Consider the following 25375-nt stretch of genomic DNA (forward strand, 5'->3'; position numbering starts at 1 on the left):
CAATACTTGGAGCAATGGCAGCAGGCACAACCTGATAGTAATCACGAAAAGAAGCCAAATCGAACAAGGCTTGATTGGTTGTCAAGTACCGCAATTTCTTGGTTTTCAGCTTAGGAAAAGGTGTGCTTTCTCCATAGTAACGATGCTCAAGACTCACTAATGCTGCTTTGAATTTTTTGGCTAAGACCTGCAGCATGTTTACAATCTCACTGACTTGAGCTTTTCCAAACATTGTTCAAATCAACAGGTAAAATAATGCAGATAAACAATTACCGCACTGTAGTCATTGGCAATGCCTCCACAAGTAGACTCTCCACATATTTTTAAAAACACGGGTCCAGAAGGGGCATCAAAGAACTCCAAGTACTCAAAGTACCGCTGCTGAAACATACTCCGATCCTGTAAAAGCAACAAGAGATATCATTAACCCATACACTCAATCAGTCCATGTAAAGCCATGGTTTTTATGTAAAGCCCATTCCAGACGTCAGTTTCTTCAAGGTAAAGTCTCGACAAGAATATCAAGAATCATAGCCTATATCACTAAAGTCAAATCAGAGCTTCATTCATAAAGTTAAAACAGGCTTCTAATGCCAAAAAAATTCTGACAAATATGAGTCTTGTCAGCTTCAACAACCAGCTGGTAAGGTATAGTTAGATCAAAACCAGAACCATACTCTCCAAGTCCACTACTATTATATTCTCAACAAAATAATTGATAGAATTACAAGAGGTTTGAAAATACTTGAAATTTCCCATTAAAGTTAGTAAAATTGTATGCTAACAGCCAGCAGGCTTTCAACCAAACGTCATAGCCTAAGAGTTTAACAATATGTTGTGCCAGAGATGACATAATCATTCATCAAAACATCAGATACATCAACCAAAAGGTAAAGATTCTATGAGAATTACAACTTATCAGGCTAATCCTTTCATTGGCTAAACATGCTAATTATCACCGATACCAAATCAATCAGCACCGCTATAGTAATGTGTTTCAGGTCAAGATAAAGCCAGCAGACATTACCAGATTTTGAGCCTAAGGTAAAGATCAAAATTCTTCGTAAAACCATATCATAATGCAAAGAGAATATCAAAGCAATCATCCCCCAAGTGTAAGTCCAGTATCACTAATCTTATTACCAGTCTATGCAAATATTCTCCAATCACGACTATGCAAATATTATTCAATCACCAGGTTTATTAAAGGTCTACAATATGTTCAAAGTTACAAGAAGGCAATAAAGAAACATTCATCAGCCAGGAATTAGATAGTTGTATAACCTAGGATCACATAGGCCATCTTTATCCCCATCCAACCCCATTAGCACGGTTGAAGCACAATATTAAAACCATGGATATATCAATAAAGAACATCATTTATGTCAGTTTTTAAGAAATCACAATATAATCAGGCAAAAGGCAGCTGCCCTAGCCTTGTATTACTAAGGCCATCCATATCAGAAGCCCCATGGTGAAGTTTAGGTATAGAAAAACACCAACACTCGGATAAATATTCTTAGTATAGACACATCAAAAGAGACCATTAAAGAAAAGTATAAGAAAATAATCCAAGTATTAGTACACTTGAATGCTTTCAAGCATAATAAACCAGCAGTTTAAAAATGCATCAACATGTACTCATTAGAAGCAATTGCTGTTAGCTTGACAACTGACAAGACATACTTCCTTCTATAGCACTAAACAAGCTTTTGGACAAAACTTTTATTCCCCAAGGGCAATTGCCAAGCAGGGTACAATTCTATTGCAACGAAACCATGTAACCAGCCCGTAGGGCTGTAGACGTTAGCTTTCACCCGATTCTTTAACACTTGACTATACGACACAAAGCAATGACTTAAAAGGAACCTGTAAAATATCATTCGGCATAGTAAATCAAAACGATTTGCTAAGGTTATTAAGAAACCATTAGAGTCAGCTCGGCCCCAACCTGCAAAGCAACAGTTTTCTCAACCAAATCCATATCGAAACATGCAGGATAGCAAACAAAGCCGCGACCACCATTCAAAGAATATAACACGGGCAGAGCAGACTGGGAAATGCATCTTCATTCTGCCTTTGGGTTTATCGAGTTTCCTTCAAAACCACTTTGAACGCAACTCCTTTTAATTTGGTCTATGGCTTACTCTCAGAGTTGCTACTGAGTCAGAATGGAAGGGACACAAATTGTCGGAACGACTTGAATCAATAACGGCAGTTCGGCACCGACCTGTGAAACATCAACCAGATCCATATTGTGGGACACCAGGCAAACTCCACGATCCTCTCTCAAATATTAAAAAGTAATACAGTCATTTAAGGCTAAGTGAGGGGAGAATTCCCTCACCTTTGGTTAAATAGGTAACTTATTCACCATAGCAATGTCGAGACCAGAAAGGCACATCGGTAGCACCTTCAGGATGGAATCTAGTAGGACAACTTGAATAATGTTCCAAATTCCACAAATCCAGCAACATTGCAAGCCTCGATGTCAGAAGACGGGCACCATGTGCCAATAGAAAAGAACGGACTGCACAGACTTTTAGCACTTCAATAACACTTGAAGCTGAAAGAGAGAGAGCACACGCGACACGGAGTGGCGAAATTCCACCTCAGAGAGTATTGGCCCCAAAGCTTGGCGTCCCTTTCGGTATTTCTCTATATTACTTGAACGCCGGTACTCACACTCTGCACCTTCTCACTGAAGCGTGCCAGAAAATGAGCCCTCTGCACATTTTTAAAGGCCCTTGGCATCAAAAGCAATTACATGAAAAGCAGTAAACTCAAAAGCAACTAGCCCAAAAGCATCTTGTCCAAAAGCTGCCAGCCCGCAAAATGCGAAAATCCATACAGGTGCCACGTGGCGTTGCCAGCGTAAAACGCGCAATTTCGTATTGTCTGCCACGTCCGCATGTCAGCATGAATTGCGGAATTTCGTACTGCCTACCACGTCAGCATGTGAGCGTGAATTGCAGAATTCCGTACGTCTGCAGCCACGTCATCAGTTGTGTGTGCGCTGGTCCTTTATTTAAATGCCTTTGTCACTTGGGCCCCATCAGACGGGGTCCCATAAGTTGGTGGGAAATCTTCTTTAAAAATAGGCCACTTGGCAAGACTTTGCAAGTTGGTAAAACTTCTTCTGCTGCTTCTGCTTCTTCACTTAGGGTTTAGGCCCCTCGGCCAGGATCTGCAAGTCAGCTCCGTTCTTCAATGGCTTGACACGTCAGCAATTTGTGACACTAGGTTGTGTGAGTATTACCAAAGCTTCGGTACATGGGAGATCACCCATATGCAGGGCCTGACTCGAGTACAAAGTCTCAATCTGTCACGCGGCGTCAGAGGATGCTATGCATAGAGGGGAAAGGAGCAGGGTACATAAAAAATGCTATAGATCTCTCCATCAAGCAAAATAGAGCAGCAAGCGGTATTACGGGTGCACAGAGAATGGCATGAGGTAGCGGGCCATAATGAATGCTCTGTCTAGCATAATGCCACCAAATGCCAAGTGTAAAAACTCTTAGAAGGGTGGTATCACACTCAAGGGAAAAGTTAATTGTTAAGGGAAAGTCCCATATATGTTTAAAGTTAATAGTCGACGAGGTATCATCAAGCATTGCTTAAAAATGACTATAGTTTAAGCTACTATAGAATGATGCATGGTAGTTAGGTACAAAAACTGAGGCAGCTTAGATAGACCAAGCTGGGGTTAGGCCCACTGGAGATGAGAGATTTAGAGCATCAAGTGGGTCGCACTCCATTGGATATGGTCAGGTCATATTGATATTGCTATTAAAGGCTTGAGACAAAAGTATCTAAGTATGGAATCGACTAATTATCAGGGGAATTTTCAGCTAGTATACCACAAATAAAAGTGACTAGTGTCAAAGCCACAGCCACAACCAAGCCAAAACTAAGGTCAGGTCAAAGTGATAGTGCTACAGAGGCACAAGAGTGATATATTAAATATAGAGTAAATGAGTACTTGTGGAAAATATCCTGCTAGTAACCCACTGTAGCAGACTTGGACACTCCAAGTCGAGAATCTACCACAACAGCACCAAATAACCACTTCAAAACATTTCACAGTTCACAATCGATTCAACACTAGCCCAGCGGAGTTCCGTGCCTAGAGATATTGGCCCCAAAGACTAGTGCCCCTTTCGCTATTTCTTTTTGTATTAATCTGAGTTCAAAGTAGAAGAGTGCGGGCAGGCGCTCACACTCAGACTCTGCGTCCAGATGCACTGAGTTGTGAGAGGTCAGTCCGATTATTTAAAGGTTACATGGGATGCCAAAAGCAGAGTCCCCCAAAAACTGAAAATTCAAAAGCTTTTAACTTTTCTCTCACAAGCTCTTTTGAGCCTTAGAATAAAGCAAATCAAAAGCTTTCTCTCTCTCCCTCTAAGTCATTGCGTAGGAATTCACGCAACCAAGATAAAGCATAAAATAAAGCAAGCAACGTAACCAGCCTTCCGCAGAGAGAAGCATCGCCAAAAAAAACTGCCGTTGGTCGTCCGTACAGTTTTGTCGTCCGTACAACCTGCCACGTGGCACTGCCTCCGTTCGGGTATAGCCAGCCACGTCAGTCCATGCTGCCAACAACCATTTCAGCCCCCACAGGGTGTGTGTGTGCGCGCGCGCACGTGCACTGGGCAGCCACGTCCTCAGTTTGTGACATACCCCCCTCTTGAAAGCATTGTAATCGGCCTCGATTACGCCTACAAAACAGACAGAGGCCATAAATGTCTTAGCAAACACTGACTGTTAGTACCGACGCACTAGGAACACACATCTAGCACATGTACCAATCAACAGTCACATCACGCGACATCACAGGACATCACTCGACATCACAGGACATCAAATGACATTCAACATTCATTCGGATCTTAAACCATGATTTATCGGCAATGTAGCTAGCAATCGCATCTAGATCCAGTCGGGACCTCATCAATGCCCGATTGACTAACCCCTATTGCAACAATGTCTATTTGAGATCAATTAAACCAAAATGCTGCAGTCATTTCGTCTATCAGTTCCTGCACTTAAAAACAAGTCAAGAACAAATCAGTTTCATATTCAAGAATTCCATTTCATAAAGTCATACAGCAGAATACTATCAGCTCTCAATATCCCTAAAGCTCAAAGAGACATCAGTGACTTTGATATACAAAAATCAAGGCATCTGTTGATAAAGGAGCGGAGTAACTCCCCTCTTGTGCATCCCACTGTACCAAATCTCCGGCCAAGCTGAATTCGAGGTTCCATTTGGAGTAGACTATGCTAAACCAAAAGCTTCAAGGTAAAGTTTCACAATCTGAGGAGTATCTGCTAGGTCCTCCTCCTCCATCCACTTCGCATCCAATGCAGGATAGTTCTTGAACTTAACCAAGAACTGACTTCCGACTTTACCTTTATTCTTTGTGTCCTTATGTGCCAAAATCTGTTCAGGAACAAGGATCTCCTCGTTTTCTTCCACTTCGGGTTGCTCATCAGGCTCCTCATCATCAAGCATATCACCTTTAAAAGGTTTCAAGAGACTCACATGGAATGCATTGTGAATCCTCCAAGTGTCAGGCAGTTTCAGTCGGAAGGAGACATCATTGATCTTTTCAAAGATCTGGAAAGGTCTGTAGTATTGCATACTAAGCTTTGAAAAAAGCCTCTCCTTTCCCTTCTTCTTTCTCAGGCATGCCTTCTCAAAACGTAAGAGCACCCAATCATCCTCCTTCAATTTCAAATCGCGACGATGGGGATCCTTTTTCTGTCGTTCTTGAAATTTTTGCAAAGCCTCGCGGACCTTGGCAAAAGCCGTGTCTAAGTCGCGCGTATACTCATCCGCTTCAAAAATCTTATCTTTCGTGCTTAGGAAGGGTGGAACCTTCGCAGCACCTTCAACAATCTCAAATGGCGCCTTTCCCGTCGAAGAGTGTATCGTGTTATTGTAGGCAAATTCCACCAAAGGTAGATACTTTTCCCATTGAGTCTTCTGATCTGAGATATAAGACTTCAATAAATCTAAAACCACTGAATTGGCAATCTCGGATTGCCCGTCAGTCTGCGGGTGGAACGATGACGAGAACTGCAACCGCGTGCCAATGTTCTCCCAAATTGCCTTCCGAATCAAACTCGTAAATCTAGGGTCCCTGTCGGAGACAATCGTCTCAGGCATGCCATGTAATCTGAAGATCTGGGCCACAATCAATCTCGCTAAGTGATCCGCCAAGAAGCTTCTAACTTCATGGACATTCTTCAAATCGGGCCAATCACGGATAGTCTCTATCTTGGCCGGATCCATTTGCACTCCTGCTGCTGACACAATGTGTCAAAAAAAGTGTATCTCTAGTAGCAAAAATTCACTTTTCTTTGCATTAATCACTAACTTGTGATCTCGTAATGCCTGAAAGACCTGAAGAAGATGAACTCTATGTTCTGCCTCATTCTTGGAGAAAACAATGATATCATCAAAGAAAGTGCCAACAAATAGCCTGTACTCTCGAAAAATCATGTCCATCATCCAGTTAAATGTCGCAAGAGCATTGGTTAAGCCAAAAGGCATCACCAAAAAATCAAATAACCCAAAAGTCGTCCGAAAGGCTGTCCTGTAGACATCTCCCGGCGCGATTCTGATCTGATGATATCCACTCTTCAAATCAATCCTGCTAAAACACGAGGATCCCTGTAATCTGTCAAGTATATCATCAATCCTAGGAATCGGAAATCTGTTCTTGATGGTGATTTTGTTGAGAGCTCTATAATCGATGCACATTCTCTAAGATCCGTCTTTCTTCAAAACCAACAACACTGGAGAGCAATACGGTGAAGTACTAGGCTGGACAAGACCCTTTTCCAAGAGGAGTTTCCTTGGTTCATAACCTCTTCATTCTGTGCTCGGCTCACACGGTAAGGTGGCCGGTTCGGTGGTGTGCTTCCAGGTATCAGATCAATGGTATGATCTTCGGGACGAGCAGGTGGTAACTCGCCTGGTAGGCCCTCTGAGAAGCAATCAACGTGAGAGTGGAGAAAATCTTGGCGTTCTTTATCAAGTTTAGACATATTTGTCCTATCCTCATCACTCAACTCTTTCATGAAAATCGAGTAAACAAACAGACTGGATTTCATTAATTTAGAAATGGCCGAAGTTGATACAATAGGGACAGACTCGCCCTTCAGTTTAATGTCAAGTACAATGGTTTTGCCCTTCTCTGTAGTCAAAGTCGCTTTCCTCGCCCGATAGTCGACCACGGCGTTGTTCTTGTGGTACCAGGGAATTCCTAAGAGAACATCACAACCTTCCAAAGGCATTATGTAAAAGTCCTCACGCCCCAAATACCCCTGACAATGCAACCGAAGTTTGCCAATGACAAGTGTAATGGCTACGTCCCTGCCGGGTGCCGCTAGAACAGCCTCCGCAAGTGGTCCCATCCAATCAGGAGTGATCTCGAGCCGCGCCACCAATTCTGGTGAAATGAAGTTGGCCTTGGCTCCTCCATCAAAGAAGATCAAAGCCTCTTGGTCTTTCACTTTGCCCCAAGCTCGGCAAAGTTCTGTACTCTCGTCCATTGTGTTGGGATCGGTACCCACACAATCTCGAACCAGTCCTCTTTTCATCTTGCCTTTTCTTCCACGTTCCTCAGCTGCTCTCGAACTCTAAGGCCTTTCGTCGTCCTTGTCATGTTGTTCTTTCTGTGCCTTTTTAGGGCACTTCGCAGAGATATGTCCAGGTTCCCCGTATCCGAAACACTTCCCCTCCCTGATAAAGCGAGCTCTCTCCTTCACAAAATTGAGCATCATCTTTGTTGCATCGCCAATCAATTGACGACGCTCTATCTCTCGACGCTCCGCCTAAGTAGGCCGAGGCGGGCCATACTCCTTGCCGGAATCTTCGTTGTGATCCCTCGCCGCATCTCCGGATGCAGAGGGAGTCGACTGATCCTTGCGTGAAGCCATGGGTGCTGCGGAAAAGAAAAATTGGAATCGGATTTCCCATAGAAGAGAAATCGGTCGTGCTCTGATACCACTGTAATAGACTTGGACACTCCAAGTCGAGAATCTACCACGACAGCACCAAATAACCACTTCAAAACAGTTCACACCGTTCACAACTGATTCAACACTAGCCCGGCGGAGTTCCGTGCCTAGAGATATTGGCCCCAAAGACTGGTGCCCCTTTCGCTATTTCTTTTTGTATTAATCTAAGTTCAAAGTACAAGAGTGAGGGCAGGCGCTCACATTCAGACTCTACGTCGAGATGCTCTGAGTTGTGAGAGGCCAGCCCGATTATTTAAAGGTTACATGGGATGCCAAAAGCAGAGCCCCCAAAAACTGAAAATTCAAAAGCTTTTAACTTTTCTCTCACAAGCTCTTTTAAGCCTTAGAATAAAGCAAATTAAAAGCTCTCTCTCTCCCTCTAAGTCATTGCGTAGGAATCCACGCAGCCAAGATAAAGCATAAAATAAAGCAAGCAGCGTGACCAGCCTTGCGCAGAGAAAAGCATCGCCAAAAGAAAACTGCCGTTGGTCGTCTATACAGTTCTGTCGTCCGTACAACCTGCCACGTGGCACTGCCTCCGTTCGCGTACAACCAGCCATGTCAGTCCTTGCTGCCAGCGACCATTTCAGCCCCCACAGGGTGTGTGTGTGTGTGTGTGCGCGCACTAGGCAGCCACGTCCTCAGTTTGTGACATCCACAGCAAAAAGTGACTCAAGGTAATTACCCACAAGACAATAACCATATGATCATTCAGTAGCGCGAGTGTAAGTGTGTGTGTGTGTGTGTGTGTGTGTGTGTGGCTCAAATTTCAATGAAGCAAACAAAGCCAGATGAAGTGACAAAGTGTGTGTGTGTGTGCGTGCGCGTGCGCGTGCGTGCATGAACTCACGACCCTCTTCCCCTAAGCTTCATATGGAATTTGGGTTATCGTGGAAGCAGGTGGTGAACACACCACCCTCTTGCCCTACACTTCACATGGAATTTGGGCTATCATGGAAGTATGAAATGATCAAATTTATGTTTGTTCCTTCGTCACATGTGAGAATTCTAGTTACTAATCCTTAATTAAGTACTTAAACTCATGATTAAGAGTTAAGAAACTTGAACTGAACTCAGAAACAAGACTCAGAAGACTCTGTGTTTGATTGCTCGAAAGTGTGATACAAGGGCTCCTTATATAAGAGACGAAGAGACAAATGAAAAGACACATCTCCTGGTGAAGAGATGAAACCGGCCCATGGGGCAGTAGGCTTTGGCTTTCACCCGAAATTCTTTACTTTACTTTAGACACACACAAAGAGAACGTGCAAAGGAAACCTGCGACGGGAATTAACACTTAAGCGCACACACGGCTCGGAAGCTAGAATGCCCCGAGCAGACGCCGACAACCTGTAGGCCCCAAAATTGGCGCCCCTTTCGGTGTTTCTTTATACTTTGAGAGGGTAATTTACAAAGTAGAGTCATGGGAATCCTTTGTCTATATCCAACTAGATACCACTTGATTTGGCCAAATTTCGGCAACATAACAACCCCAAAACTTGCGCGAAACCAATTCCCCAGCTAGAACTCACTTCCATTGGCGTATACCCTCTGATTCCAGCCCAAAAACAGTAGATTCAACTCGCTGTATTTACTGGTTTTTGCCCTGTTTTCAGCCCCAAACAGTCCCCGAGCTGTTCTCTGCCAATGGGGCACTATTCCCAAGGGTTCTGGCGTCTGTATGGCTGAAAAACAATCAATTTTCTGCGCATACACAGCGCTGAATTTACACCTATACGGTGAGGTTATGACCCTCACCGGTGCCGCTTTGGAGTAGCAGCTAGCTACCCCTGTTCCTGCTCAAGGAGGCTCTTGCCTCAGCACAAAAGCATGAACCCACACAACTGTACATCAGTCAAATGAAGAGCCCTCTTGTGGGGCATCACATAACTGCACGTAGGGGAGAGAGAGAGAGAGAGAGCAGTGTGTAGCGTGCAGGGCATCACTCCTAGCACCACAGTGTACATGAGAGGGAAAGAAAGCACTCCATAGCTCTTAACCTATGACAGGTTCTCAATGAAGCATATCCCCCCAGCATAAATCGAGTGCCCCCTCTTCTGCCCTTGACCTGTAATGCATCTGTGAACAAATAGATGCAAAACGGGAAGATTTCCATGGCTGCCAAAACCTGCGTATCGCTGAAAACGCAGCAAAACAGCCCTGTAAACACGCATTTGATGCCTTCCAATGCTGAAAATGAGCTTCTTGGTCCAAGGTAATGTCATGGGAAGCTCAAAAATGCAAAGAAATGGCTGAAAATCACAATTATCAACCTCCAAAACTGCTCCAAAAAGTCAGTTACGAGTTTTGTTCTCCCAAACTTGGTAAATTGACCAAAAAGTGCCACTTGGCACTCATGCATGCAATTCCCCCACATTGGGCTTCCTGCTTAAAAATCTCTCAACTTGTGCATCAGTTGACTTTGCAACAGAGTAATAAAATGTTCCCTTGGTCATACCTAAGGTAATGACGCGAACACATTTCACGACCCAAAATAGCAATTCCCTAATTTTTAGGAGATGCTTCCGTTGGGCTCCCACTGGTCATCTGACCATCTATCCTCATTGGGACCGCATCCAAAAGTGCAATGTGGCCCAACTGTCGGATACTTTCTATTGGTGATCCCACCTTGACTTTATCAAAGAAATGACTTCTGATGTTGATAGAACTTTGGAAAAGCATTAAATCTTCAAAAAATCTTCAATCTTTAAGTTATCGGAAACCTTTGTCTTGAACCTTTGCTTCTTGCGAAACCTTTTTGCTTTGACTGCTAAATCCCATGTCATTGCATTATTCAAAGAGTTTTTAGAAGAATTTGGCTTAATTAGGTTGACTGCAACAAGTGGTTGATCTTCAAAATTCTTCATGCGATGTAAGGCTTTTGGTTCAAAATCTTCTAGTAACTACGAAGTATTTGGGGAAGAGGAAACCTTCTCAAGGTACTCTTCGGATGGGGTAACTTCAACTTTATAAATCACTGGAGAGGATTTTGGCTTGAGAGTATAATCATCTTCCAATAATAAATCCCAAAATTCTTCAGAATCATCTTCAGAAACTGTCACTTCATGACTTGCAATTGGCATATCATCATCGAGCAAAGAATCAAGGAAAGCATAGTCATCTTCAGACTCAGAATCTACAACTATGTCCTTATCTTTGTTTGGTAACGAAGAACCACTTGGAAAAACTTCTTGCTTGAATTCATCTTTGTCTTCAGCAATTATTTCAGGAGAAGTTAATGCATTTAAAAATTCATCAATTAGAAATTCTGCATCAATTAGAAATTTTGCATCTGCATCGGAAATCATATTCTCTTCATAATCCACTGTATCATGTTGTTTGACTAGTACACGTGAGGCTTGAATCACTCGTTCCGCATAATAAAGCCCGTGTAAACAATTCCATCTTTGAACAAATTGATAGTATGTCCTCGAAAGCTAATCGCTAGATCATATTGAAATAACCAATGCTGAGCAAGAATCATGTCATAATAAGATAAAGGCATGACTTCAAAATCCAATTGATTTGCATAATTTTGAATCTCAAACTGCAACTGTTGAACTGTCTGATTACAAGTCAAAATTGATCCATCTGCTAATTACACATCATATAAGTGAGATGTCTTCTGAGTTGGCAAACCAAGCTATTGAACTATCTGAGTGCTGACGAAATTATTAGAGCATCCACTGTCCACCAAAACATTGATGGAGCGACTATTGATAGTTCCAAGAAAACTCAAAACTTGCTTTGAGAGAGGCTCTAAAATTGAAGAATTGCATTGAGCATGCTTCATAAGAATAGTCGTATCCTCTGAGACACGAATCGTATTGACCACTGATTTTCCTTTACCCTTAGCAAAATCTGGTTGTTCAACATTCGATGACGGGAGCACCTGCGAATCCTCAGAGGGAATTCGCCGGTACTGCTTCTTCGGGAACTTCGTCTAGATGCGAAATTTACAGAATCTACAACAAACTGCTGACGTGTCGACCGACTAAAGAACAGAGCTACCAGCCGAGGGGCCTAAACCCTAAAAGGAACAAGCAACAGAAGAAGTGTCACAGACTGATGACGTGGTTGACCGAGAGCACAAACCCTAACCCTAATTTCTGCCAAAAACCCTAACTGCTGAAACCCTAATTCTGGAAACCCTAACCCTAAAACCTGCAAACCCTAATTTCTGCCAGAAACCCTAACTGCTGAAACCCTAATTCTGGAAACCCTAACCCTAAAACCTGCAAACCCTAATTTCTGCCAGAAACCCTAACTGCTGAACCCTAATTCTGGAAACCCTAACCCTAAAACCTGCAAACCCTAATTCTGCTGCCAGAAACCCTAAAACTGCAAAAACCCTAACCCTAACCCTAAGGACAGATTTCTGCGTTTTGCGACATGGCAGGCTGTACGGATTTCCATGATTTACGCTGGCAGCTTTTTGGCTTTGCTTTTGAACCAGAAGCTTTTGAGTTTTAAAGGCTTTTTACTATAACTGCTTTTCAGGCCAAGGGTCTTTAAATATGAGGCTAGGGCTCATTCTCTGGCATGCTTCAGTACGAAGGTGCAGAGTCTTGAGTACCGGCTTGTATTGTGTTGATGCAATATAAAGAAATACCGAAAGGGGCGCCAAGGTTTGGGGCCAATACTCTCTGGGGTGGAATTCCGCCACTCCGTGTCGCGTGTCGTCTCTCTCATCCATTTCAGTTCAGTTGTTATTTGAAGTGCTTAAAGTTGCTCAGTCTGTTCTTTTCTATTGGCACGTGGTGCCCGCCTTGTGACAGAATCGGCGCATCCTGGAATTCGTCCGCCATCGCGCGCGGAGTACGATGCTTACTGAGGGGCGGCCAGCGCTAGAGGTTGGCAGAAGAACATTCGGCAGCAAATTCTCACGATGGTTCCTCATTTCGCTGGCCTGTGTGCAATTTTTTTTATGTTTGGTACCAAGAGGGTGCCCACTTGCAACTATTGGGCGGCCGGCCAAATCCTTTAAAAAATTTAATGGGTGGCCACTTAAAAACTCTAGCGCTGGCTGGTTTTAATAAATACATAACGCTGTTGTGTTGCCTTGCGTAGAAAAAATTTGTCGAACAATGCCAGCGTGGGCTGCAACGCAAGGGGTGCCCGGTGAAGGGACATGCCAGGTGCACATACCAGGGCCGGGGGGTGTGACTCTTCATGGTAAAAGAGGCAACTCGTCCACGCGAAGAGGCACCACCTGATGGAGAGGTATACTCCAGGATTGCAACCGGTATGCCGCAACACCCATCTCCGTCTTCTGTTTTATTTATTTAGAAGAGAAGATTTCAGGTTACCTCATGCTGGGCTGTGTATTTTCCATCGTTCTTCTGCTTCCATGCAACTCCGGGAAGGGGGGGAGAGGGTAGTAGCGAGGGTGAGAGGCTCACAACCTTCGGATCCCAGAAAATAATTTGCTCTGATACCACTGTGAGGATTCTAGTTACTAATCCTTAATTAAGTACTTAAACTCATGATCAAGACTTAAGAAACTTGAACTGAACTCAAAAACAAGACTCGGAAGACTCTGTGTTTGATTGCTTGAAAGTGTGATACAAGGGCTCCTTATATAGGAGATGAAGAGACACTATTGAAAAGACACGTCTCCTGGTGAAGAGACGTGACTTTAAACGTAAAGACACATCCTTTCGGCGAAGAGCTGCAACCATTGGGTGAAGAGTTGCACCCGTAGAGCAAAGGGGTGTGACCAGCTGTCGAAGGAGTGTGGCTTTTGGCGAAGAAGCACGTCTCTTGACCGAAGGGTCGTGACCATCCAAGCGCAGGGGTCCTCCTTGGCATGGCACTTCGCGTATCGGCAGCTAGGAGTAGATGTAATATTGCAACATAGTCACAATCGTGACATCACATCTCAAGAGATCATAGGGTGGGTAATTTTTTCATTCATTTATTGAATCGATATTGAAAGCACCATCTCTTTCTTCTCTTACAGTAAACACTTGAACTTGGAATAGAAAACAGAGACACTAAAGTTTAAAAGAAATCGCTTTTGGCTCGCTGCCGTTGCCTTCGCCCCTTCCCCTGCGCACTTTCCTGCAGCCCCTCGCCATCGCCATCGCTCTCTCCCTCCCCCCCCCCCCCCCCCCCCCCCCCCCCCCCCAACCCGCTCTCGCACTGCCCTACCGTGCACTCTGCGCTACCTGCCAGCGCACAGCCAGCCCAGCGCACACCTCAGCCCTCAGCCCCCCCCCCCCCCCCCGCTCTCTCGCCTTCACCCATCCTCTGTGCCTCAGCCTGCCCACCCGCCCCTTACGTTCCCGCATACATCCCCCCCCTTCCCCCCCTCCAACCTCTTTTCTTAGCTCGCAGAGGTCTATCCTTGCAGCCTTCTGGGAGCTTCGCGTCACTTTCGCCTTCCTTGACTCAGCAGCAGACACAGAATGACGGCTTCTGCTCCACCTCTGAGGGACTCCACTGAAGCCCCCTCGCCCGACACCACAGAGCCGACCCTTCGACTTGCTCTCTCGCCAGAAGAGCAAGCGAGCTTGATGGCCGAATTGGAGCGCTTGCAAGCCACTTCGGTTATCTGTAAGATTATTAGCACTCGACCCAGTCGGGGCGAGGTTCGGGATTTCCTACAGGCCCGTCTTCTCTCCGATGTGGGCAATATCACCGATGTCCAGATCCCCGGGAGAGGGTACTACCAGGTCGAGTTCGAGTCTGCAAATATGACGACCAAGGTGATTTTGATGAGCCCGCTCGGCATTAGAGAAGCCTGAGCTTACTTCCGACGTTGGCATCACGGTTTTGACCCTACTACAGATGTGCTCGAGGAGGCGGCAAACTTGTTGATTTCGGTCCGTTTCCCAGGCTTGAGGCGAGAGTACCTTCCCCTCCTACCCAGGATTGGTTCCATGTTCGAGACAGTTCTGGAGTCTCCACGCACGGCAGCTTCAGTTGTGACCAAGGCCGCAGGTTTACCTACTGTGCGGGTTCTCGTTCGTGACACGCACTCACTCCCCAAGGTGGTACTACTGCCTAGGGTGAGTGGGGGATGGATCAGACAGAGTGTGGAGTATTCGGGTCTCCCGAACCAGTGTTTCATTTGCAGAAAGATGGGCCATATGGCAAAGGCCTGTCCTCGCAGGAGCCCTCGACCCACAGAGCATGCGCAACCTCCCAAGGCTGAGCATGCCAAGCAGCCAGATACACAGAACGCACAGGCTTGTACATCGACAGAGACCAGTGATCAACCAGCTGATGGTTGGCAACAGGTGCCTGGCCGCCGCCGACAGGAGAGGGCTCGCCCCACTGCTCTCTTTGGTGGCCGACCTTCTGCACCTCAACAACTCTGGGTTCCGACTGGGGACCGTTTTGACCCCCTTCAGCCGGACCTGCCTGAGGAGGACCCGTCCACTTCAGTTTCTCCACCACCGCCTCCTCCTCCCTGAGACGCTGCTCCCCCGCCTCCCCCGCCTCCCCCCAAAACCTCCACCTTCGCCTCCCGCCCCTCCTCTCTCCCCGATGGGACCCACAGCCTCGTCTCCCAACCCTTCCGCCACTCCTCCTCAGACGCAGGATACTGGACACGCTTCTGTCGCGAGGCATTCTCTTGGTAGTGCTTTCGCTACGAGCCGTGTGGCTCGAGAGGGACAGCCCCACCTGCAGCCGCCTTTTTTGGTGCACACTTCTCCCTGTGCAACGGTCCCTGGAGGTCAGTCCAGCTTCGACATTCGCAGACGTTGGGACCTAAAATCTGAGTAGTAAAAGGTTGGCTAAGTTCGGTTCAAAGTCATTTAGGCCCCGCACAACACTTATAAGTTGGTGGGTACTAGAAATTTAACTCAAAAGGGGATACCGAACACATGGCGGCTCCAGAGCAAATTGTTAGACTCATCCCAGCTAGGGCGCCCAATTTTGAGAGAAGTGATTGATTTTTGACTCACCTTGAATACTAGAGTCACTGATGTCTCTTTGAGCTTCAAGGATACTGAGAGCTGACAGTATTCTGCTGTATGACTTTATGAAATGGAATTCCTGAATATGAAATTGATTTGTTCTTGACTTGTTTTTAAGTGCAAGAACTGATAGACGAAATGATTGCAACATTTTGGTCTGAATGATCTCGAATAGACATGGTTGCAATAGGGGTTAGTCAATCGGGTATCGATGAGGTCCTGAGTGGATCTAGATGCGATTGCTAATTGCATTGCCAATAAATCATGGTCTAAGATCCGAACGAATGTTGAATGTCATGTGATGTCCTGTGATGTGACTCTCGATTGGTACATGTGCTATATGTGTGTTCTTAGTGCGTCACTACTAACAGTCAGTGTCTGCTAAGATAGTTTATGGCTTGTCTGTTTTGCAGGCGTAATCGAGGGCGAATACAATGCTTTCAAGGGAGGGGGGTATGTCACAAACTGGTGATGTGTCGTGCCCACAACACACACAAACACTCTCTGTAGCCTACTCCCGCTAAATGGCAGGCTGACGTTGACGTGGCAAGCTGAGGCTGACGTGGCAGGATCCGTACTGGCTGACGTGGCAACCCGTAAAAAGCGGCGGAAAATGCGGACAGATTTTTGCTGCTTTTTGCTACGCAAATGCTGGCTGAAATTCTACGTAAAGCTTTTGGCTACTTTATTGACTACGCAAGGAGATAGAAAGAGAAAAGAGCTTTAATTTTTTAGGCTGGCTTTATTTGTGGCCAAGTATCACATGAGAGAGAAACCTCTTTTAGCTTTATGAAGAGCTTTTGAGTTTAACAGCTTTTGGGATCTGCTTTTAGCATCCCTTGTAATCTTTAAATATGTGAGCACGCCTCTCACAACTCAGAGCATTTGGACGCAGAGTCTGAGTGTGAGCGCTTGCCCGCACTCTTGTACTTTGAACACAGATTACTACAAAAAGAAATATCGAAAGGGGCGCCACTCTTTGGGGCCAATATCTCTAGGCACGGAACTCCACCGGGCCAGTGTCGAATCAATTGTGAACTGTAAACTGTTTTGAAGTGTTTATTTGTGTTGTCGTGGTAGATTCTCGACTTGGAGTGTCCAAGTCTGTTACAATTTGGGGATTTTCCCCGAATTTCAAGGTTATTCTGGTAAGTTGCCCATACCGTAAAAAGAGTTGTATCTATCTCAACTTTCTGCAATCATCAAGATTGCCTCACAGTACCCAAAGTACGCCAATCTGGGGAAATTGAAAATCGTAGCATCTCTCAAAGTATCCAACAGCCACTGTGGTAACTTGATAGGTTTGCCCCCACCACTGGGAGCAATTGGCTTCTCCTCCTCATTATCAACACTCTAATGAGAAACATCGTCCACTGCATCAGCATAGGCAGAGGGAAGACCGCACATCAAAATCTCAAGTCTTAAGGGACAAGAACTGGGGAAGAGGGTTCATCACATAGGGTGAACAATCATCATCAAGTCACCAAGAAGAGGCAAATCCAGGGATAAAGGGGAAGACCTAGGACTTGAAGTCCCCCCCTAAAAGGAACATGCTCGTCGAAGACTACATCACGGCCAACCATGATCACCTTCCTTATCTAAAGTATATAGCCGTTGGAAAGAGAGTTGTAGCCGACAAGAATCATCCGGAGTCACACTTCTCTCTCTACTTCTTCTAAACATATACACAAGCATCGCACCCAAAAACCTGGAAATGGGAGAAATTGGGCATTCTACCAAACTAAGCCTCAATTGGACTTTGTCAAGAAACAAAATCGTAGAAGACCGGTTGAGGGAATGAACAACTGTAGTAATGGCCTTGACCCACACGGCACAAAGACTTGGGTAGATCCCGATGCTCAAGTATAGTTCGAGCCATCTTCACCACAATCCTATTCTTCAGGTCCGCTACTTCCGTCTTTGAGGGCAATCTAGTATTTGCAAGCTCACGCTGGATGCCATGGTCTGCACAACACTATACAAAAGCATTGAAGGCAAACTCTCCACACTTGTTGATTCCGTCGCTTGATGTAACATTTCGAGCACTCACTCCATACTGACAAGGGGTGCTCGCTGCTATGTCCTCAAGTTTGCTTGATGCCATCCTGGCCAACTCACTCGATATCCACGCTAGCAAAAGGAGCCACCCAAAGTCCAGACTCCAACTCCAAGGCTCCAAGCTTGCTGCTCGAGGTCACTTATGCTCATGCTCGCCATCATGAAACATGAACCCTTCCCATTTACGTTGACCGTGCTAGTAACACATCAGGTTCAATGTAATCCTGATTCCTACTTGCAAAAAGTTAAGTTTGAAATCAATCTTCCAAATAAAAAGTTAAAGGTACATGATTTCAATGTAATTTTTGTGGTAAATACATTTAAAATGCTCGAATTTAATCAATATACCTCTAAATTTTTCCAATTAAAGGTACATGATTTCAATGTAATTTTTGTGGTAAATACATTTAAAATGCTCGAATTTAATCAATATACCTCTAAATTTTTCCAATTAAACGTTTCTCGAGTGGTTGGAAAGATGTTATTTTCAAGCCTTGTCTACTTTTTAGTGTAAATTTCTCTATTGAAAAACAAAAAATGTTAGCTATAATTTCATTCATGGAAGTCCTTCCACCCGTCTAGGATGTCGTTTGGTGCCATGGGACGTGTGTCGTTGAAGTGCGGTGCCGGGCAGGCTGTCAAAAGGATTTTTCGCTACTTGAGTGGCACTTTACGTCTTGGCTTGTTTTATCCCAAGGGGGGATCATTGCCGCCAAACTTACATGCTTTTTCGAACTCAAATTGGGCTAGTTGTTTTGACACGCAAGTGTCCACAAGTGGTTTTTATTTCAAGCTCAGCAGTTCATGTATCTCATGGTTGAGCAAGAAGCAACCTACTGTGGCTACTTCTAGTTGTGACACTGAGTACAGGGCAGTCTTCACAGCTACAGTTGAGTGTGTATGGCTCAGACGCCTTATGGCTGATTTGGGTGTTGGACAAGACACTGACAACACTATCTACATTGACAATCAGAGCGCATTGGCAGTTGCGAGGAACCCACTTTTTCATGCTCACACAAAGCACATTGAGGTGCATTACCACTATGTCAGGGACAGCAGGCTCTCTCTCAGCAGGAGAGATCAGCTTGGCTTATGTGCCAACACAAGACACCCTTGCAGATCTTTTCACAAAAGCATTGTCTCGTGAGAAGTACGAAGCTTTCCGCAAAGCTTTGGACTTACTCCCCTTTGTGGAATAATCATGTCCTCAAGGCATGGCACTTCCCTATACTCTTATGTGCCAGCTCTCGTTCACCGCATCACTCCAAAGGGGGATTTATCACCATATACATGTGGTAGTGATGTGTGTGAACACACTTGGGACCGCCAAGGCATTTTTTCCTCACTAGGAGATTTTTTCCCCGTGCATTTTATATACGCCCATCACTCTAGGGCTATCTATCTTTTCCATTGCACACTAAGTAATACACTCTCTACTGTGTTGTCACGTGACACATCCCAACCCTATGTGTCTGTGGACAAGCTACACCATAGCAGGGTTCAGTCAGTCCATTCAGTTTAGATTAGCAGTGATCTGGCACTTTTGTGAGTCTATTCGTAAACCGTGCATGCCCAGTCACTTAGCATAGATGCATATCCTCCGGTTGCACATAGCATGATCATCGGAATTCCCATCAGAATCCATTACCATCAGTTAGGGGAATTTTCCAATGTATTTAGCCTATTTTCCTATTTTTGGTTATTTTCACTTATTATTTTTAAGTGACTTTCCAACAAAAGTAGGTAGGGCAATTTTGCTAAGTTTATATATAAGCAAACCCAAGTTAGCACTTTCTGGCAGAAGAGGCAGCAGGAGCTTCCCGCTCAAAAGGCAACTTCTCAGCAGTACCCCCTCAAGCACCTTGGCGTTTTTGGAGATCCCATCCTCGCGGACCCGCAAGCTCTGGCGTTTTCAGCCTAGCCTGGATCGTCAACACCACCAGAACCCTAGCGCTAGCTAATTACTGCCATCGCCAGCAATTTCATCAGCATTGCTAGCGTTTTTCCACAGCAGCCTATTAGCGTTTTTGGTCTCCACAGACAGCGTTTTTGGCAAGAGAAAAGGCAGCCCAGCGTTTTTCAGTTTCAGCCCTTATCGCATCAGATCCACAGCATTTCCAGCCCTACGACACAGTAGCAGATCAGCCCCCAAGATGGTTGCAAATGTTCCCCCATTTTCAGCCATAAAAACGCAGCCAAAACAGTCATTTTCAGCCACCGAAACAGTCCTGAAATTCAGCGATTAGAAGAACTCAGATTTCAGCCATCAAGTCGTCGTCGTCACCACCGTCGTCGTCATCGGCATAGTCCCATTGCATACGCATTGTACACCTTTGTGCAATCAAACTAGACCATTCTCGCCGACGAGAGCGGGGCCTTAGGAGGAGGGTTTTACAACCTCTCGGGTGTCGTATCTCTTCTCTCTCCTTCTCTCAGTCTCATTTACTTGCACGCACAATATCCACTCACTTTGTTCGTGATCATAGCACTCTCCATAAAGACGGAAGGCTCTCTCCTTCCCTAAGAACTAAAAGGAACCTTGAGCAAATAAAGATCACTAATCTTGAGAAAATACAACATTCATTCCGCTGCACCTAGCATTGGTATCAGAGCTTTGGAAGTGTTCTGCATTACTCAAGGAAGAACCACAAGAATTTTTTTGCCTGTTGCAATCGCACGAACCCAAGTTTACTTGGGCGTGGCGATTCCTAATCGTGTTTTGTTGAAGAGTGACAGGAATCCCAAGAAAGAAGGGCTTGTTCAGCCTCCCCTTGTGTCTCTTTTCACTCATTGAGAGCGGACCGTGCACTTAGCGGCCGGCCAATCGACGTGAGGTGGAAAAAAGCAACCTTGGTGTGAGCGCAAGGCCGCCAAGGGGTGCGCCCGCAGAAAAGGGTAGAACTCGGGTGAAGAGAAGATCCTTCTCAACGCGATTTGCAAGCGAAAGAAAACCTCAAGAACCCCAAGAACCCAAGACCCCTCAAGAAACTCAAGAACCCAAGATTCTCACGAATCAAGGACCTCAAGAACCTCAAGACTCTCAAGAACCCAAGTTCCTCGCGAGCTTCAGACCCAAAGATCATAGTGCATGGTCGTCACCCGAAGCGGCATGGATACTTCGCATTCAGGTGATGAGCATGAGAGAGGCGACGAAGGATTTTCCCCACCACGAGATTTTTCCAACCCTCCCCCTTCGCCATCTACGCCCGACCCTATGGAGGCAATGATGAAGCAAATGATGACCATGATGGATAGACATTAAGACAAGCGCCTTGCTTTAGAACGCGAGCGCGATGAAAGAAACGACAAACTTACTGCAAAACAAGAAGAAAATCGACTTGCTCAGGAACGTGAGCGCCTTGCTCTTGCCGCAAAACAAGAAGAACAGCGACTTGCTGTTGAACGCGAGCGCGCTGCACAAAAAGAACGCAAAGCAGAAAGGGACGCCGAGCGAGAAGCTCAAAGGGAGATTCATAATCAAGAATTTATTTCCCAAGTCCTAGCCTCGAAGACCGAACCACCCAAAGATCGTGGAAGTTCGTCAAGTGGCGCAAGCCACGATGCGGATTCACACAATCCAGTCACAGAGAAATTGACACATCCCAACCCTATGTGTCCGTGGACAAGCTACACCATAGCAGGGTTCAGTCAGTCCATTCAGTTTAGATTAGCAGTGATCTGGCACTTTTGTGAGTCTATTCGTAGACCGTGCATGCCCAGTCACTTAGCATAGATGCATATCCTCCGGTTGCACACAGCATGATCATCGGAATTCCCATCAGAATCCATTAGCATCAGTTAGGGGAATTTTCCAGTGCATTTAGCCTATTTTCCTATTTTTAGTTATTTTCACTTATTATTTTTAAGTGACTTTCCAACAAAAGTAGGTAGGGCAATTTTGCTAACTTAATATATAAGCAAACCCAAGTTAGCACTTTCTGGCAGAAGAGGCAACAAGAGCTTCCCGCTCAACAGGCAACTTCTCAGCAGTACCCCCTCAAGCACCTTGGCGTTTTTGGAGATCCCATCCTCATCAACACCACCAGAACCCTAGCGCTAGCAGATTACTGCCATCGCCAGCAATTTCATCAGCATTGCTAGCGTTTTTCCACAGCAGTCTATTAGCGTTTTTGGTCTCCACAGCCAGCATTTTTGGCAAGAGAAAAGGCAGCCCAGCGTTTTTCAGTTTCAGCCCTTATCAGATTAGATCCACAGCATTTCCAGCCCTACGACACAGTAGCAGATCAGCCCCCAAGATGGTTGTAGATGTTCCCCCATTTTCAGCCATAAAAACGCAGCCAAAACAGTCATTTTCAGCCACCAAAACAGTCCCGAAATTCAGCGATTAGAAGAACTCAGATTTCAGCCATCAGGTCGTCGTCGTCACCACCGTCGTCGTCGTCGGCATAGTCCCATTGCATACGCATTGTACACCTTTGTGCAATCAAACTAGACCACTCTCGCCGACGAGAGTGGGGCCTTCGGAGGAGGGTTTTACAACCACTCGGGTGTCGTATCTCTTCTCTCTCCTTCTCTCAGTCTCATTTACTTGCACGCACAATATCCACTCACTTTGTTCGTGATCATAGCACTCTCCATAAAGATGGAAGGCTCTCTCCTTCCCTAAGAACTAAAAGGAACCTTGAGCAAATAAAGATCACTAATCTTGAGAAAATACAACATTCATTCCGCTGCACCTAACATGTGTGCCTTGAGCTTCCTTCGTCTTCTCCAAGCTGTCTGTGTTTTCCTGCAACCCTAATTCCAACACAACACCAGCCCTCATGCATTGAGGAGTGCTTGAGGCAACCTCTTGTTTGGAACTTCAGTTTTCAGGCCTTCCCGAGAAGACTCAGAGCATCAAGCTACGAGGCATGAGGGGGGTGCAAAGCATGTGTCACGATATTACAGAGGCCATGCCTATTGAGTGGGATACCCCTCTTGAGGCAGCAGCTCCCAGATGGATGAGGGCCTTCACGCGTCTGGAGGTCCTCATTGTTGTTAGGGCTTGCTCGGAGTCAGTACCCCACATGTTTTTCGAGGTTCAGGGAGAGGGTCATCTTCACACAGTCTTAGTAGAGGCACCACAAGTTGCAAACTGTTGCTTTCAAAGGATCCGAGTTGTGGGCATATGTGGGAGGACTTGTGCCATTGATCCTAACCCAACAAGAGTCAGGACATTGGCGGCTTTAGGCTTGGGAGAGCTGTCCTCTGGTACGAGTGCAGTGGGACCCGGGAGACTGGTTCTGGCGGGATCCTTTCTCTCCAGCCGATCACCCAGGGACTCCTTTTTTCCAGTACACAGCTCGCTTGGGGCAACGCAACACAAAGCGAGGCTCGCCTAGCTGTAGCACTGGCAAGAAGAGGGCCTCACAGTCGAGTTCTTGTCAGGCTTTTGGGACCATTTGTGGGACAGCAGGCAGCCGAGGCGAGTTATTATGTTTCAATGGCTAGGTGCACACAAGGCTACAGTAGTTGGAAGTTGGCTGGTACACAACAGCTTCTCCACACCATGTGCAACCTGTGGTCATTCTTTGGAGAGTCAGCATCACTGTTTATGGGACTGCCCCATGGCAGAGCAGGTTTGACTTCAAGTTCTTCAGCGAATGCAAACCCTCTCGACAACCCAACAATACATTTGGCACTTGGGGTGTTGCAGCCTAGTCCACTCTCACAGGCCCTACGCTCCATTTTGAGTTGGCTTCCACCAGCAGGATGATAGTGATGCAGGGGGGGGTCGACCTACACCCCAACCTGCAACAGAGCTCATCCTCGAGGAGTGGTGCAGTGATAGAGAGTGGTGTTGGGAGCTCGTCTACAGACTAACACTCTAGTTTATCTGGCGGGCCACCTGCTTCCGCATCTTTGAGGCTCGCCCTGTCCACCGGCAGAGACTATTTGTACATTTGACTAGAGCTGATTCATACACTCAAGGGTCAGTTTCAGAGACTTCAGGGCAGCTCCGACCACATGCACGAGCGTTGAGAGGCCTTCTTGCGACTTTGGCACCCAGGGCTTTTCTTCACCCTAGTTCAGGGCGTGCCTAGATGGCACTACCGGCCACCAATGTGGCTCTTTCCTCCTTCCATCTCGTGATCCAGCCCTCATTGTACATACTTTGTTTTCTCCCTAGGAGAGTCTCCCCATATTTCTTTTTTTTTTTCTTGAGAGTAGTTGAACTTTGAAATTGAACACGAAAGATGCCACTAGGGGGTTCGAGCCCGGGTCGTTACTCACCCACACATCCACCTTGACCACTAGGCTACGAGTCTATTGGCATCTCTCCCCATGTTTCTGATGTAGCCCTTTCTCGCAGAGGTGGTTTTGTAGCTTTTGGGCAGTTTTATTAACTAATGGAAGGATCTTTTCCTTGAGAAAAGAAAAATGAGGTTCGCAAATGAACAGTAGATTGTGGACTTGTGAATCATAGGCAACATGAGCTAAGGGGTGATTATTTTTTTAACAGCAGAAACGGCAGCAGGCATGAATCTCAAATGATATGAAAGGGGACGCGATGGCAACAACATGCTTTGTTTAGTTTCCTGCACTCTTTGTTAGCAAGGTGCCTAGCACACATCGTCGTTATGCGCTAACCAAGAAGAGATGCTCAAAGAAAGCTCTATAGGAGTTGTAACTCTGCTCCAAAACACATTCTACCATAAGAAACAGGTGATTGTTTGGCACAGCTACCTTTCTGCTGAGCAAGTTTCAATTCTGCAAAGCAGAAAGGCAGCAATCTCCATGAAACACACAAATACAACGCATAGCCATGTCAGAGAACTTGTGGAGTTACGTTACTGACATGAGAGAGAGAGAGAGAGAGAGAGAACCAACCCGAGGCCTGAAATGATCAATGCGCTGAGACATCCAGCTCGCGTTCTGTGTGAGGTAAGAGCCTCCCGAATGCAGAGAGGAGGAGGCCTCTCTGAAGAAAGGAGAGAGCGCCCACACCGACCCATGGCACAGCAACGCGGTGACCACAAGCGTAACCAGGAGCACGTGGGAGCGAACCATCGCACTATGCTAGCCTAGTAGTAAGTTGGCTAAGTTGGCTGTGCTATAGACGCAGCACGCTGGTGGCTAAATGGAGCTTGTTTGCACTCACCATTGTGTAAAGAGTTGTAGTAACAAGTGTACGAGCCTCTCTCTGCGTGTACTAAATAGTGACATGTCCAGTGTAAATTTAAGGTTGAAAACAAAGTTAATTTTCAAGGTCAAAATTTGGCATTGTAGTTATAAACCGCGTTATATACCTTAGACCTTAGTCACACTCTGCATCGTGAAAGTAGTGTACCAACCATCACATGTCCTGGTTTGAAGGCCAAAAGTTTGGCATTGTAGTTATAAATCTCGGTAAA

General features: G+C 45.7%; 1 protein-coding gene across 3 annotated transcripts in view; it reads right to left on the reverse strand.

Moving 5' to 3' along the window:
• LOC147461766 (putative serine protease EDA2) overlaps positions 1-25124 on the reverse strand; it is a 113953-nt gene extending 88829 nt beyond the window's left edge. For all 3 annotated transcript variants that reach the window (XR_015187637.1, XM_086509224.1, XM_086509225.1), the window contains exons 1-3: positions 24852-25124; positions 274-399; positions 32-187 (exon numbers count right to left, since the gene is read on the reverse strand). Coding sequence is in view for 2 of the 3 variants with exons in the window: in XM_086509224.1 (XP_086365350.1) it covers positions 32-187; positions 274-399; positions 24852-25031 (462 nt within the window). In the remaining variant the exon portion in view is untranslated. The remainder of the gene's footprint in view (positions 1-31; positions 188-273; positions 400-24851) is intronic.
• Positions 25125-25375: the final 251 nt, after the last annotated feature.

Source organism: Adiantum capillus-veneris, chromosome 3, assembly GCF_014529385.1.
Source record: "Adiantum capillus-veneris isolate H3 chromosome 3, ASM1452938v2, whole genome shotgun sequence".
Classification (NCBI taxonomy): domain Eukaryota; kingdom Viridiplantae; phylum Streptophyta; class Polypodiopsida; order Polypodiales; family Pteridaceae; genus Adiantum; species Adiantum capillus-veneris.